The sequence below is a fragment of the Phaethon aethereus genome (genome assembly GCF_964289735.1).
Source record: "Phaethon aethereus genome assembly, chromosome: 12".
Lineage (NCBI taxonomy): Eukaryota > Metazoa > Chordata > Aves > Phaethontiformes > Phaethontidae > Phaethon > Phaethon aethereus.
Genome location: NC_138588.1, coordinates 14,578,967 through 14,594,551, shown reverse-complemented (window position 1 = coordinate 14,594,551; position 15,585 = coordinate 14,578,967). Strand labels below are relative to the sequence as shown.

The window sequence follows — 15,585 nt, the reverse complement described above, 5'->3', positions numbered from 1 at the left end:
TTTTTTGTTTTACCTGACAAATTCAAACCAGGCTGCACAGCGCTTTATTTAACACTTTCCCCTTCTCAATAGAAATTATTTCAATTTTTTATCTGGTATCTGTAGTAATTATTACTAGTTTCATTATTGATTTACCTGAACTACTATGTCTAAAAGAAACTCAAAATGTTCTCAGCAGAACTCAATTACAGAGCTAAGCTGAATCTTGCTGAAGAAATGATATGAACAACTTTGTTTATGCTATCTGCACTAGTCTATTTAGTTGCTGTTGCTCATTATGGAGGTTACTGATCTTCTTTGACTCCAATTTTCACTTTTCCAATCCACTTTAACAGTATAACTGAGTCAACAGGCATTACATTTTTTATGATTCTTCCACAAAGTGCTGTGATGTCAGTGATGAACAGTACAATTAATAAGAATTGGTATTCCACAAATCCAATTGTTTTGTTTGAGTATTTCACTCCTCTTTCTTCTGTATGCTGTGACATACTGCAGTTGTGCCAATGTGTGTATGCATCAGAACAAGATACAACATTATTTTTAGAATATTTGAATTATCACACCCTATTTATGAATATTTCTTTTTAGACGCTGAGTGAAACGTTTTCATTCTAGATTCTTCATTTTGCAGAGCACATAGATTTTCAATGTCATTGTTAAACTGCTTCCAGTGAAATCAGTTCAGCAAGATTTGTTTTAAAAATTTAATTGTAATAATAATTTAATAATAATTAATTTAATTTAATAATAATTTATATTAGTATTTGTATCAATTTAAGTCTCTGAAATTTCTGAAGGAATAAAATTCAGAATTTATAATGACCCAGTTATCTTAAACAAATCTCATTATAAATAGGAAATAAAGCAAGGCTTTTTTTTCATTGTCAATAAGAAATCAAATAGTTCCCTGACACATCTATACATGTCACTGGAAAATGAAACACTTGACAGGGAAATGAGGATTGTTGATTAGGAAACAAGTACTCTACAATTTCAGAAAATTATGTCACCATAATTCATCAAATTTTCACAGAGCATGCAACCTAGATGAAAACGTTACTATTACATTTTTATTATCAAATATAGGAGACTAACTTTTAAAGGGCTACTCCAGAACATTTAGCGCACCCAAAGAGATTTTTAGAATTAAAAACAGTTGTATGTTTAGATTTAGATAAAGAAACATATTCTGAAACACACTATCATTGATTTATTTCTGATTTAAGGAATAATACTTCTTAGGACCTGTCCAGACAAGGAAGTGCAGTCATTAAGGATAACATAGAGCATTTTGAGCTTCAGCAGGCTATCTTCAGTTTATGACTCTGCATGTAAACACATTTGACATGTACAGAACAGAAAACTCAAGGAAGCAAGTTTCATGAAGAACCACAGGTATAAACACAGTGAAAACCAAAGATGATTAGGCCCAGAATGGTATATAAATAATTTTTTTTAAAAAAAAAAAGGTAATAAAATTAATGTGGACAGCAAGCAAAATATTTGCAAGATTTTTCTATGTATCTTTGTAGATATATTTCCCACAGAATGCTACTGTAAATGGACTAGTCTGAAATGTCGGGTTTTCTTACATATTTTAAATTTTGCATTAAGTTTTAATATTTTTCTTTGATATTGTCGTGATTAGTCTGGTCTCTGCAATTGTGGTAACTCTGGATCAAAAGCAAGAAAGTGTCTTTCTTTTTTAGGGAAGTGATTGTGCCCCTGTACTTGGCACTGGTGAGGCCACACCTTGAATACTGTGTTCAGTTTTGGGCCCCTCACTACAAGAAGGATGTTGAGGTGCTGGAGCGTGTCCAAAGAAGGGCAACAAAGCTGGTGAGGGGTCTGGAGCACAAGTCTTACGAGGAGCGGCTGAGGGACCTGGGGTTGTTCAGTCTGGAGAAGAGGAGGCTGAGGGGAGACCTTATTGCTCTCTACAACTACCTGAAAGGGGGTTGTGGCAATGAGGGTGTTGGTCTCTTCTCTCAAGTATCCAGCAATAGGATGAGAGGAAATGGCCTCAAGTTGCGCCGGGGGAGGTTTAGATTGGATATTAGGAAAAATTTCTTCATCGAGAGAGTGGTCAAACTTTGGAACAGGCTGCCCAGGGAGGTGGTGGAGTCGCCATCTCTGGAAGTGTTCAAAAAACGTGTGGATGTGATGCTTCAGGACATGGTTTAGGGAACATGGTGGTGCTGGATTAACGGCTGGATTTGATGATCTTGAAGGTCCTTTCCAACCTTAGTGATTCTGTGATTTTCAAATCAACATGTAATACTTAGGATTTTTAAAGTCGTGTATTGGTACCAAAGCTATATTTTGAAGTCCCAAATCTACAGAAGCTGAGATTCTACCTAAATTTGTTTTTAAAAATCAGTAAGAATCATACCTAAATTATACCATACGTCCATTTCTCCACTCAGTGTTCTTACTTCAATGATTGTTTGCCCGAGGAAGTCATCTGATTCCTTTTTGAAATGTTGCTTTACTCTAGATTTGATGTCATCATCTTCATCCCATACTCTCACTTTTATTCTATCTGTAGAGTTATGGCATTCACTGCAAAAATAATAATAAAATACAACATGTAAGTGATACATAAGCTACATACATTTGTACTGCCGTCTAATTCATTGTCCTTGATTTCTGTACACTTGGTTAATTGCTTAAAGCGACGGAATACAAACAGCCTGCAACATTCAGTAGAATAATTACTAGGAACAAAACTACAATTACTATATATAAAAGAAAGTAACGAGATTAATTTGACTGGATTATATATACATATGGATTTTATTTGGAAATGTCATGAACTCCTCATTAAAACTATTAATTCATTTACAATGTGTACTTCTTAATGCTGTTATTTAACAAATATATTAGGAAAGAGAGAGATCAGGTTTTTTTCTTTTAGGAATGCTATATAGTACATACGGTAGACCATAAAAGTAGCAGCCTATAATGTTAGAATACAAAAAGTGAGAAAATATTAAATAATATTTCCAGTACGTGGCAGAAAGTTTTTTGGAAATACCCCAACAAGTATGCACAAACACCACAGCAAGACAAGACAAGCAATCAGAAAAACCAAGGCAATAACTGCTTTCTTTAAAAGACATATTACTTTTATCCAAGACCTCCATTCCCTGGTAAGGAGAAGGAGTAGGGACAGACTGCCTACGGTGGGTTGACCCTGGCTGGATGCCAGGTGCACACCAAAGCTGCTCTATCACTCCCCTCCTCAGCTGGACAGGGTAAAGAAAGTGTAAGAAAAGGCTCATGGGTCGAGATGAGGACAGGGAGATCACTCACCAACTACTGTCATGGGCAAAACAGACTTGACCTGGGGAAAAATTAATTTGATTTATTACAGATCAAATCAGAGTAGGATAATAAGAAATTAAATTTTAAAACATCTTCCCCCTACCTTTCCCTTCTTCCTGGTGTGCTGGTTTTGGCTGGGATAGAGTTAATTTTCTTCATAGTAGCTGGTATAGTGCTTTGGATTTATGCTGAAAACAGTGCTGATAATACAGGGATGTTTTAGCTGTTGCTGAGCAGTGCTTACACAGACTCAAGGACTTTTCTGCTTCTCACACCACCCCACCAGTGAGTAGGCTGGGGGTGCACAAGAATTTGGGGGGGACACACAGCTGAGACAGCTGACTCCAACTGACCAAAGGGATATTCCAGACCATATGACCTCATGCTCAGCAGATAAAGCTGGGGGAAGAAGGAGGAAGGAGGGGCACATTCAGAGTGATGTCATTTGTCTTCCCAAGTAACCGTTATGAGTGATGGAGCCCTGCTTTCCGGAGATGGCTGAACACCTGCCTGCCCATGGGAAATGGTGAATTAATTCCTTTTTTGTTTTGCTTGCATGCGCAGCTTTTGCTTTACTTATTAAACTGTCTTTATCTCAACCCACGAGTTTTCTCACTTTTACCCTTCTGATTCTCTCCCCCATTCCACCAGGGAGGAGTGAGCGAGCGTCTGTGTGGGGCTTAGTTGCCGGATGGGGTTAAAGCATGACAGTTGTCATGGAGTCTGCTCCAGCGTGGGCAGCCCACAGGGTCACAGCCTCTTTCAGGCATCCACCTGCTCCAGCATGGGGTCCTCCCTGGGCTGCAGGTGCAGATCTGCTCCAGCATGGAGCTCCATGGGCACAGCCTGCCTCACCATGCTCTTCACCATGGGCCACAAGGGAATCTCTGTTCCAGCACCTGGAGCACCTCCTCCCCCTACTTCTTCACTGACCTTCATGTCTGTGGAGTTGTGTCTCTCGCATATTCTCACTCCTCTCTGGCTGCAACTGCTGCGGCACAGCAACTTTTTCCCATTCTTAAATATGTTACCACAGACGTGCTTACCACCATGGCTGACTGGCTCAGCATTGGCCAGTGGCTGGTCCAACTTGGAGCCGGCTGGCATTGGCTTTATCAGACACAGGGGAAGCTTCTAGCAGCTTCTCACAGAAAGCAACCCTACAGACACCCTGCTACAAAATGTTGCCACACAAACCCAATACACTACCATATACTAAAAAATTCCTTGCAAATATAACTGGTTCACTAACCTCTCAGGAGTTGAGTGGATTTGAGAAACTACTGGTTGTATGAGACACTGATGAGGCTTCACTTGCAATCTGCACTTCCCAGTGGATAGATTTTTTTCCTCCCAGCTCCATCCTGCATATATTTGCACAGAAATGGAAAAGAAACTCTACTGCTACTTATTCCTGTGAGCCACGATGAGGACTATTTATTATTGGTCAATGCTGGCTTTTGATGACTTCATTGGAATATCCTAACATTGACTGCAGAAGTCTGTGGTAGTGAACAACTCTCTGATGACATTTAATGGCTAGTACAGACGTGATGTGAGTTATGAGGCATGTCACACTCATGCATTCATACTAACTTTTAAAAAATATATTCATTCAGTAATACAACAAAAATATTTTAAATATTACAAATCTTTGGTTATCTTTAAATAAAACTTTAAAGTGCAGCAGCAAATTTTCATCTTCAGCAAGGTCTTAGTTTGACACTAGATTAAGAGTTCTTACTTGAATTCTATTCCAAGCACTAGCACTGCTCAGTGATCTGTCTCAGCATTTCCGGCATTAAAACACTAATACTATAACTTATCTCCCAACTGGCACCCCTCAGGGGTGTTCTAAGAATTAATTAGTGATGGTAATGGGCTTTGGAAGTATAAAGTGCTTTAAATGGTATTATTACTGTCAAGGCCAATCAGTCACTAAAACGGCAGGCACAGCTTTTACTGTGCCTGACTGTGACATCATTCAGTATCACAGAAATGCTTGTGTCTGCATTCCAAATTTTAACATTGCAGATATCTCTGGTAATTAAAAAACACATTGTTCTGTGATTAGCAAAACTAATGAAACCTAATTTCCTTTTGTCTTATGACTGTCTTCCCTGACATCTAACAAACTGCAATCAACTATTGAATCTTCTCCCATAATCGGGATTTTCATAAATTACCCCTTCATATGGACTCTCTAGTGTCTATTATGGGGTGAGTTCATACTAAAGGACAGTGTTACGATCTCATCTCTGTCTGACCACCTATTTTAATAGAACATGATGGATGCAGTATTACACAATCTGTGAAATTTCTCTACTGACCACAAAATTCAAAAGATACTGGCAAGGACATATAAAATACCGGAAGAGACAGATGGATCAAAATAAACATCTTGCTTTAAGAGACAAGGCTAAACTGAGAAACCATTTATTTTTCCTAAAACGTAGCCCTGAATTATTGCTTAACATTGCTAGAGTCCTGAATTGCATTTAGCTGTGCACCCAGTAGAAATATTAAACAGGGGATCTCTACAGTGGCATAGGGAGATCCATCACTGACAAGGCATTTATGTGATCCTCATCACCATGTTTGTGCTATTAGTAGAAATCTTGTTCCTGCTTCGCTTCTCAGGGAGATGCTGCACATAAAAAGTCGTTAAATGGTACTTCAGTACAAATGCCATATTTTTATTCTCAAGACAACAACAATTTCCCTCTGATGTACACTTAGCTGATTAAGGAGTATTTGTTCAGATAGCCAGGATGACTGCCCTTTTCCTTGATATCCTCATTTGTCTCCCACATGTTTTTCTCCTTTAATCTTAGGTCAGTGAAGCATGGTGAGACCTATCACAACCAATGAGGTTTACTCACATATTCATCTTTATGTCTAAACCCTTAGCACTGAGACAGCTCTGCTACATGTTTTTAACATTCCTGTGCAAGACCCAAAAACTAGCACAGATTTGTGATGCAAGAACAGAAGGGTGGATGAACACTTATTTCTACTGTCCTGCCCTATGGCAGTAAGACTACAGGGAGATTTACTATTACAGTTACAGAGCTGTCTCTGCGTGGTTCTACTTACCTGCGAGCCTCTCAGAAACAGCACTCTATAATGAGATACACATTCTGCTTTAGTCACTGGTAACATCTGTGCTGAAGCTCTGTGGCTTTGCAAAAAGCATTGGGTGGGATTCCTACTTCTGCTTACTCTGTCCGGTAAAATCAGCCCAGAGAATTCAAGGCAAAGACAACATATGCTATTTTCAGTGTTCCTCTTCTATCCACTCCGCTTTATACGCTCAGTAAAAGTGTTCACTAAGGTAGTGAAGGTGAGAAGCGAATTGTTCTTTAGCACACAGAGAATGAAGATACTGATACTTCTGAGAGCTGGAAAAGCTACAGTATATTCAGAGATGCTAGATAGAAGAAATAGTTTTAATAATTTATCAACAATCTGGCACTGCTACATTACTTCTGCATGTATGGAACACTGCAAAGGTGTGAAATAATCCTCACAGCATTCCTGCTTATTCTAATGGCTAGAGTAATTAAAAAAAAAGTAATAATAAACTATGGTTACTGTAGTAGCCCCATGTAAATTTAATATTAGGTGCACTGGCATGACCTGATAGTATACCTCATCTAAGAGATCTGCACCCAGTGTTAAAATAACAACTACTTCATACTATGCTACTTTCAGTAAAGAAATAAATGCAAATGAATGAAGAAGCTGGTAAAGAATGCATGAAGACTAATTTCCCATTCTGTCAAAATTAAATACATTAATCATAACAGCATTCTTTCCGTATGGTCTTCAGTAAAAACTCTTACATCACTAACAAATTTGCATACTTTGAATAGTTAGGCCAAGTGGAGAGGGTTTCCCCCCCCACCCCCACCCCCGCAAAGAATTGTTATTTCTATAACTTAAAGAAAATAATCTTGGTGAAATTCTGTAACCAATCAGCTATGTCTGAGATGCAGAAAATGAACTTGACTGACAAGCCTTCACAAACACCTTTGCCTGACTCAGTTTTGCACATTTTGTAGCTTGCCATTTTTTTTTCTAAATGAACATTTAACCAATCATTTCACAAATGAGTAGTCTAAAAAAAAAAAATCAAACATACACTACTTTTAATCAGATCTCCAAAGAAGTGGAGAAAAATCTTTCCTGTCATAAGAAGATAGGCAAATCTGTTTAGAATGGGTCTTGCATTCCCTGAGCAGTCAGAAAACTAGTTCAAGAGTAGACAGCTAAAGGTAGAAAGGCTTTGAAGAACTTGTACTCTAATAGGAAACTTTTCCATACCACAGACAATGACCAGGTTCTCTTTAAAAAATATCCTCAAAAGTGACAGAACAAAGGAATATAAAAAAGGTAAGCATTATACTACTCTTACTCCAATTTTACAGATGGGATAATGAGTCACACACAGAGAGATTAAATCACTCTGCAAGTATCTTCCTTACTTCTCTCTCACAGTGCCCAGTCCTTCTTTTCAAAATCTATTTAGCCTTTTTTTTTTTTCTCCTGAAGCACTAGCATTAATTTTTATTCCCAACAGTGGTTATTTAAAAAAAAAAAAAAAGGCACAAAGTATGAGATACGTTTCTTCAACAAACATTCTCTCTGCTCTCCAATAAGGATTTCCAAGACCCAATTAATATTCCCCTACATAACTTTCCAGAAATTTCAAATCCAGAGCCAACATGACTTGCCAAAGTTCCAGAGAAGTTGCTCTGGTTGTTGATGGACAAACCTGAAAATCATTTAATTTGTTTTCAATAGGTTACTTCAGCTGAAGACTGCCAGCCTGCCTATGTAAAAGCACTTGCTGAAGAATCACTGTGGTCTACTGTAATTGAAATGGCTCAGGGGCTGGTGCCGTCATCAGAATTTTGGGTTTTCTGACCACGGGGCGGTTTACACAGCACCGGGCCTGCTCGCAGCTGATGGAGTGCAACTGACGCCAAGGGGCAAAAGGATTCTTGCTCATGAGCTGGCAGGCCTCATTGAGAGGGCTTTAAACTAGATTTGGAGCGGGGAGAGGATAAAACCGGGCTCACTAGAGTTGAACCTATGGGTAGGTTCAATGTGCCAGAGTTGAAATCGATAGCTCAGCTCAGGTGCATCTACACCAATGCACGCAGCATGGGCACCAAACAGGAGGAGCTAGAAGCCATTGTGCAGCGCGACAGCTATGACGTAGTTGCCATCACAGAAACATGGTGGGATGCTTCTCATGACTGGAGTGCTGCAATGGATGGCTATAAGCTCTTCCAAAGGGATAGAATGGGAAGGAGAGGCGGTGGGGTGGCTCTGTATGTTAGGGAGTGTTTTGATTGCATAGAAATCGAAGATTGTGAAGACCAAGTAGAGTGCTTGTGGGTAAGGATGAGCGGAAAGGCCAATGAGGCAGATATCCTGCTGGGAGTCTGTTACAGGCCACCCAGCCAGGATGAAGAGACAGATGAGACATTCTATAAGCGACGGGCGGAGGTCTTGCATTCGCTGACCCTTGTTCTTGTGGAGGACTTCAACCTACCGGACATCTGCTGGAAGTATAACACGGCAGAGAGGAAACAATCTGGGAGGTTCCTGGAGTGTGTGGAGGATAACTTCCTGATACAGCTCGTGAGTGAGCCCACCAGGGGAGGTGCTTTGCTGGACCTGCTGTTTACAAACAGAGAAGGACTGGTGAGAGATGTGGTGGTCAGAGGCCGTCTTGGGCTTAGTGACCACGACATGATAGAATTCTCAGTTGTGAGTGAAGTAAGGAGAGGGGTCAGCAAAACTGCTATCATGGACTTCCGGAGGGCAGACTTTGGCCTGTTCAGGTCACTGGTTGAGAGAGTCCCTTGGGAGACAGTCCTGAAGGACAAAGGGGTCCAGGAAGGCTGGACAGTCTTCAAGAAGGAAATCTTAAAGGCGCAGGAGCAGGTGGTCCCCATGTGCCATAAGAAGAGCTGGCGGGGAAGGCGACGGGCCTGGCTGAACAGGGAGATTTTGCTGGGACTCAGGGAAAAGAGGAGAGTTTATCACCTCTGGCAGAAGGGGCAGGCAACTCACGAAGAGTACAAGGATCTCGTTAGGTCAAGCAGGGACAAAATTAGAAAGGCAAAAGCCCAGCTAGAGCTCAGTCTGGCCACAGTCATAAAGGATAATAAAAAATGTTTTTACAAATATATTAACAACAAAAAGAGAGGCAAGGAGAATCTCCATCCCCTACTGGATATGGCGGGGAACATTGTCTCCAAGGACGAGGACAAGGCTGAGGTACTTAATGTCTTCTTTGCCTCAGTCTTTAATAGCCAGTCCAGGTACCCACAGGGTATTCAGCCCCCTGAGCTGGAAGACGGGGATGGAGAGCACAATGTACTCCTCATGATCCAGGAGGAAGCAGTCAAGGACATGCTAAACCACCTGGACACCCACAAGTCTATGGGGCCTGATGGGATCCACCCGAGAGTACTGAGAGAGCTGGCGGAGGAGCTTGCCAAGCCACTCTCCATCATTTATCAGCAGTCCTGGTTAACAGGGGAGGTCCCAGAAGACTGGAGGCTTGCCAATGTGACGCCCGTCTACAAGAAAGGCCGGAAGGAAGATCCTGGGAACTACAGGCCTGTCAGCCTGACCTCTGTACCAGGGAAGATTATGGAGCGGTTGGTCTTGAGAGTGCTCACAGGGCACCTGCAGGACAACCAAGGGATCAGGCCCAGCCAGCATGGGTTCATGAAAGGCAGGTCCTGCTTGACCAACCTGATCTCCTTCTATGACCAGGTGACCCGCCTAGTGGATGAGGGAAAGACTGTGGACGTTGTCTACCTGGACTTTAGTAAAGCCTTTGACAGCGTCTCCCACAGCATTCTCCTGGAGAAACTGGCGGCTCGTGGCTTGGACGGGTTTACTCTTCGCTGGGTGAGGAACTGGCTGGATGGCCGAGCCCAGAGAGTTGTGGTGAACGGCATTAAATCCGGCTGGCGGCCGGTCACAAGCGGTGTTCCCCAGGGCTCGGTTCTGGGGCCGGTCTTGTTCAATATCTTTATTGATGATCTGGATGAGGGAATTGAGTGCTCCCTCAGTAAGTTTGCAAATGACACCAAGTTGGGTGGGATTGTTGATCTGCTGGAGGGTAGGAGGGCTCTGCAGAGGGATCTGGACAGGCTGGATCGATGGGCAGAGGCCAACTGTATGAGGTTTAATAAGGTCAAGTGCAGGGTCCTGCACTTTGGCCACAACAACCCCATGCAACGCTACAGGCTTGGGGAGGAGTGGCTAGAGAGCAGCCCGGCGGAAAGGGACCTGGGGGTGCTGGTTGACAGCCAGCTGAACATGAGCTGGCAGTGTGCCCAGGTGGCCAAGAAGGCCAACAGCATCCTGGCCTGTATCAGGAATAGTGTGGCCAGCAGGAGTAGGGAAGTGATTGTGCCCCTGTACTCGGCACTGCTGAGGCCACACCTTGAATCCTGTGTTCAGTTTTGGGCCCCTCACTACAAGAAGGATGTTGAGGTGCTGGAGCGTGTCCAGAGAAGGGCAACGAAGCTGGTGAGGGGTCTGGAGCACAAGTCTTACGAGGAGCGGCTGAGGGAACTGGGGTTGTTTAGTCTGGAGAAGAGGAGGTTGAGGGGAGACCTTATCGCTCTCTACAACTACCTGAAAGGGGGTTGTGGCGACGAGGGTGTTGGTCTCTTCTCCCAAGTAACTAGTGATAGGACAAGAGGAAATGGCCTCAAGTTGCGCCAGGGGAGGTTTGGATTGGATATTAGGAAAAACTTCTTCACTGAGAGAGTGGTCAGGCATTGGAACAGGCTGCCCAGGGAGGTGGTGGAGTCGCCGTCTCTGGAAGTGTTCAAAAAACGTGTGGATGTGGCGCTTCAGGACATGGTTTAGGGGACATGGTGGTGCTGGATTAACGGTTGGACTTGATGATCTTGAAGGTCCTTTCCAACCTAGTGATTCTGTGATACGCAACTTTTGTTTTTTGCTGTATTTTGTTTTCAGTTTCTTTCTCTGGTAGCTTCTATTTCTGTTTAGCCTGTTACAAAAGTACTTGAATTCTTTTTGGACATACACTCATTAAAGCATGTAAAGAAAACATGATACATATGACTTTGTGATACTAACCATAGATACACTTATTATTCATATAATTATTTCAGATGGATATTGCTTTAGTTGTAGACCATTACATATACCTTAGATGTCCTCCACAAACTGGAGAACAAAATATTGTCTTCCAAGTGCTATATTCATTCAGTGAGTCAATACTGACTTAATTTGAAAAGAGAAAATAATAATCAAGGTGCTGCTTGGCTGCAGGAACTATGTATGTGAAACTGTAGTTCAAAATGTAGCACAGATTTAAAAAAAACCCCAAAACCATAGCAAATGACAGATCACTGTTTTTGTAAATCCCCTTACAAACAAGCATAAGGAATACATTTCGTATAGCAGATAACACACATAAAACAATCCAAGAGATGAACCTTGTTAAATTCTAACTCAATTTTATCCCCCTATACTAAAATATCTTGGATTCCATATGGTCTAGCTAGGGAATGGAAGGTGATAACAGAGATTTTGTCCTAAAAGTATGAAGAAGCCACACAGTTATGGAAGATATTAGTAGAATGAGGTTCAGGAATCCATTTACTGATATTATTACCTTCATGTTTATTATTATTGCCAGTACTGCAAGCCATAACCAGACACATCCATGGCATTGCTATGAGAAATCTGTCCACTCTGTTCTTAAGTATTCAGAGATAGTTCCATAGTCTCTCAAGAAACCTATTCCAATACTTCACTAGCCCCACTGTTGGCAAACTTTTTCTGAAGTCTGATTTAAGCCTCTCTAAATGGAATTTGTGCCTATTATTTCTTGTTCTACTATAACAGTAAGCACAGAAAATACATTATTCTTTTCCTCTAGAAAAATAGAAAGAATAAGTAATGTAAAATAATCATCCAGTTATATGCAAGACTTCTGTATTACACAACTGTATCTGAGCTGCTAATGAGTGGTCAGAGGAAACACAATACCTGCAAAGCCTGCAAGGCAATTTGGAGATGTGTGCTTGCTAGACAACACTGCCAGAAAACAACAGTTTTCCATATTTCAGCAATCCACTATTGAAAATAGCCAAGAAAAGAATGAAAGTGGAGAAGCGTTTTATTATAGTATATAGATCTAAAAGTTTGTACAAAGCTGAAAACTATACAGCTGAAGTATCTCTTCCTTGTCACTGAAAATAAAAACACAGTCCCTTTTCCCCTATCAGATGCCACACTCAACCAGAAGAGGAAAGGGGACAGATGGCTGCAAGACTCTTCCTTTGCTCTGGTATTAAAAAACCTCTCCTATGACTGATGTTTTATTGAAAAAATAAAAGGTTCTCTGTTACCTCCTTTCTAATAATGCCAATAGAAAGGATCAAAGCTTTACCACCTATATAACATTTATTAAAGGAGCATCTGCTGGCCTATTTACTTATCTTGAGTAAAAAAAAAAAAAATACATTTCAAGGTAAGATGTATTCTTCCTCCAATAGTCTTGTTTTTTTTACTGAGACGCATGTAGCTGTACCTAAGTTCTACTTCAGTTACGGTTTATGAGTTCCCACGTTAAAATCTATGCCAGTATCCCACGGTCATTTAGCAGAGAGGGTTACATTATGCTTTGTTAGAAACATTCACTCTCTGCTTACCATACAATCATATTAGGGTTCTGTGTGATTCTGCAAACTAGAAGACTGCCCTCACTCTATCTGCTATGACAGAGCAAATGCACAGTGGGGAGCCAATGTTTTTTCCAAGTCATCGTTTTGGAACAAATGGGAAGATTTAAATGAATGTTTTGGTATTATGAGTAAATATATGATTGTAAGATTTTGAGATATATTTTATTTCTACAAGTTATCATTAAGGAGATATAATATTTAGCAGTATTTAATTTTTAAATAGGACTATCAAATATCACTAGTAGAGCTTAATTTAAATGAAACTTCACAAGTCAATGAAATAGTTATATTGATCTACCTTAGATTTAATCTTGTAGTTAAACATTTATAGTTTATTTAATACTCTTTAGAAATTCTCATATACTTTCAATTGAAATCCAATGCATTAAATAAGTCAGGGAGATAACTGTAGTTGAGAAAGCACAAGTGCTATAAAAATGATTGAAAACGTGTCCAATTCAAAGCAGTTACTCCGGAGATTTATGCTATAGTAGGTTTGGGGTATTTTATTAATGTTATTGCTAGAGCAGCAGATGATAGTAACTCTTAGTGCTGGGTGAAAAAAAAATATATAATATTTTCAAGTTTCCAGCAGATTTTATGGTAGCCCTGCTCACATCTTTGAGAAAATACATTTAAAACTTCATACCAAATTTGCTGTCTTGCTCATCCAACTTTTGACAATATGCAACTGACACAATTAAATTCAAGAAAATGGAATCTACCTTTGGTTACTCACAATCACTCAATGAGGTATGACACTTCAACAGTTACTGGAGTAACACAAATAACGCAAAAAGAAGACATGATTTGTATAGAGGAAGCCTGTAAAAAGTTTCTGAGTGCGTGTTCTTTCTGAATTAACTATTCATTTCTAGTACTGGCCTTTGAATCTGTGAAAGGAATGGGCATACATTGTTTAATATAGTTGGATTACCTAGTACCTTTTCCAGACAAATAGAAGTGGCATCTTTCAAACTCACTAGTGAAACAATAACCTCCTCAACCATACAGTAGCAGATTTTAGTCAAAAAACAGGGAAGAGAAAATAGCTGTTATGCTACATGACAAGAAGGTAACCTCTCACGTTATGACACTGCACCTTCTTGAAGAAAACAGAGCTCCACTTCAGACTTAACAGAAATTGTTTCCATGGTTTATGTAGATAGCACAATGACAACTGATGTCTTCCTTCTACGAGAGGAACGTAAGAAGAAACTAAACAACATTATAGCCTGAAGACAATTATTTCACATTGTGGTGAGTGGTTATTTTGAAATTGTCTGTTGCACACTGTGACTAATTAGATATTCTGAATATTGACTGGGCAGTCTACAGGATCTTGAGCTATTCTGCTGTTGCTTCATAAATTCATCATTGCTTATAAAAATGACACATCATTTTTATCATCACTGACATGTGGTTTCATCAAGTTGGATCAAATTAACATCCACTTTTGAATAGCAGTATTATGCATAAACATATTAGAATTTTTTAAGGTAGTACCAAGAGGTTAGATTATTATGTGTCAATAGTTTGCATGTATTTTCAGTAAAAATGCAAATAAAACTGTTGTATTTAACAATTACATTGTATATCTTTTTTTATTACTATAATTTCTTCTTTTCATAATTTACGATACTAGTGTTTTCACACACATCTTCCTTAAAATACCTACTAACTTTATATGATAATACTGTGGTAGGTGCTTTCAGGGTAGACTGGAACTTTTCTGAACAACTTAAAAAATATGCCTAAATCAACAGTTCTCTCTCACTTAGAATGTTCCAAAGAAAATCTAGGGTTTATATTAGCCTTTCAGAATCCTTAATTGACTTTAACAATGCACATCATATATAGTGTGGCACATAGTAATCAAGCTGAGAAAAGAATAAATGCTGAAATATTTTTGCTACATGTAGAGAAATAACACTAAGCAAATTGATACTATTATCAGATTGGCCACACACTCAGTCAGGAATGTGTTGAATCTGAAGGCAGTATTTTCACGAAAGAAACAGTTTAGTACCTGTGAATTGGAATTTCCTGTACTGTAACATGTCTTTCAAGGAACATTACCAGAACTAGAACTGGCATGAAATCACATTCAAACCTTAGTCAGCGTATTACAGATGGAAACATCTACTTTGCAATCAGGGTTGAACTTCCGCTGACAACAAACCATACCATATTCAGTTCAGGGACTGTGGCCAAAGAAAGGAGACAGGAGGATTGTACCATACTCTCCACATCAGACTTCCAGACAACACTCAGTCTTGGAAAGGATAGACATTATGAACAGCCCAGCCCAGAGCCTGAAACATACCAGTTACTATCAAATTCCCCAGTTTCACCTAGAAGAATCATAAGGTTGAATAAAAACGCATTTAACTTGCACGGTCAGCATCTGAGACATAGGAAGGCATGTATAATGCCAACATTTGGTATAAGGCCAAAGTCTGAAAATGGTTACTTAAGTTCCCTAAAAAATTAGAAT

At 39.9% G+C, this 15,585-nt stretch overlaps 1 protein-coding gene across 1 annotated transcript in view; it reads right to left on the bottom strand.

Moving 5' to 3' along the window:
• Positions 1–15,585, bottom strand: part of UNC13C (unc-13 homolog C) — a gene marked incomplete at both ends in the record, with an annotated part of 169,106 nt that overhangs the window by 93,271 nt on the left and 60,250 nt on the right. The window contains one exon of the mRNA XM_082005380.1: positions 2,396–2,565. Coding sequence (XP_081861506.1) covers positions 2,396–2,565 — 170 coding nt within the window. The remainder of the gene's footprint in view (positions 1–2,395; positions 2,566–15,585) is intronic.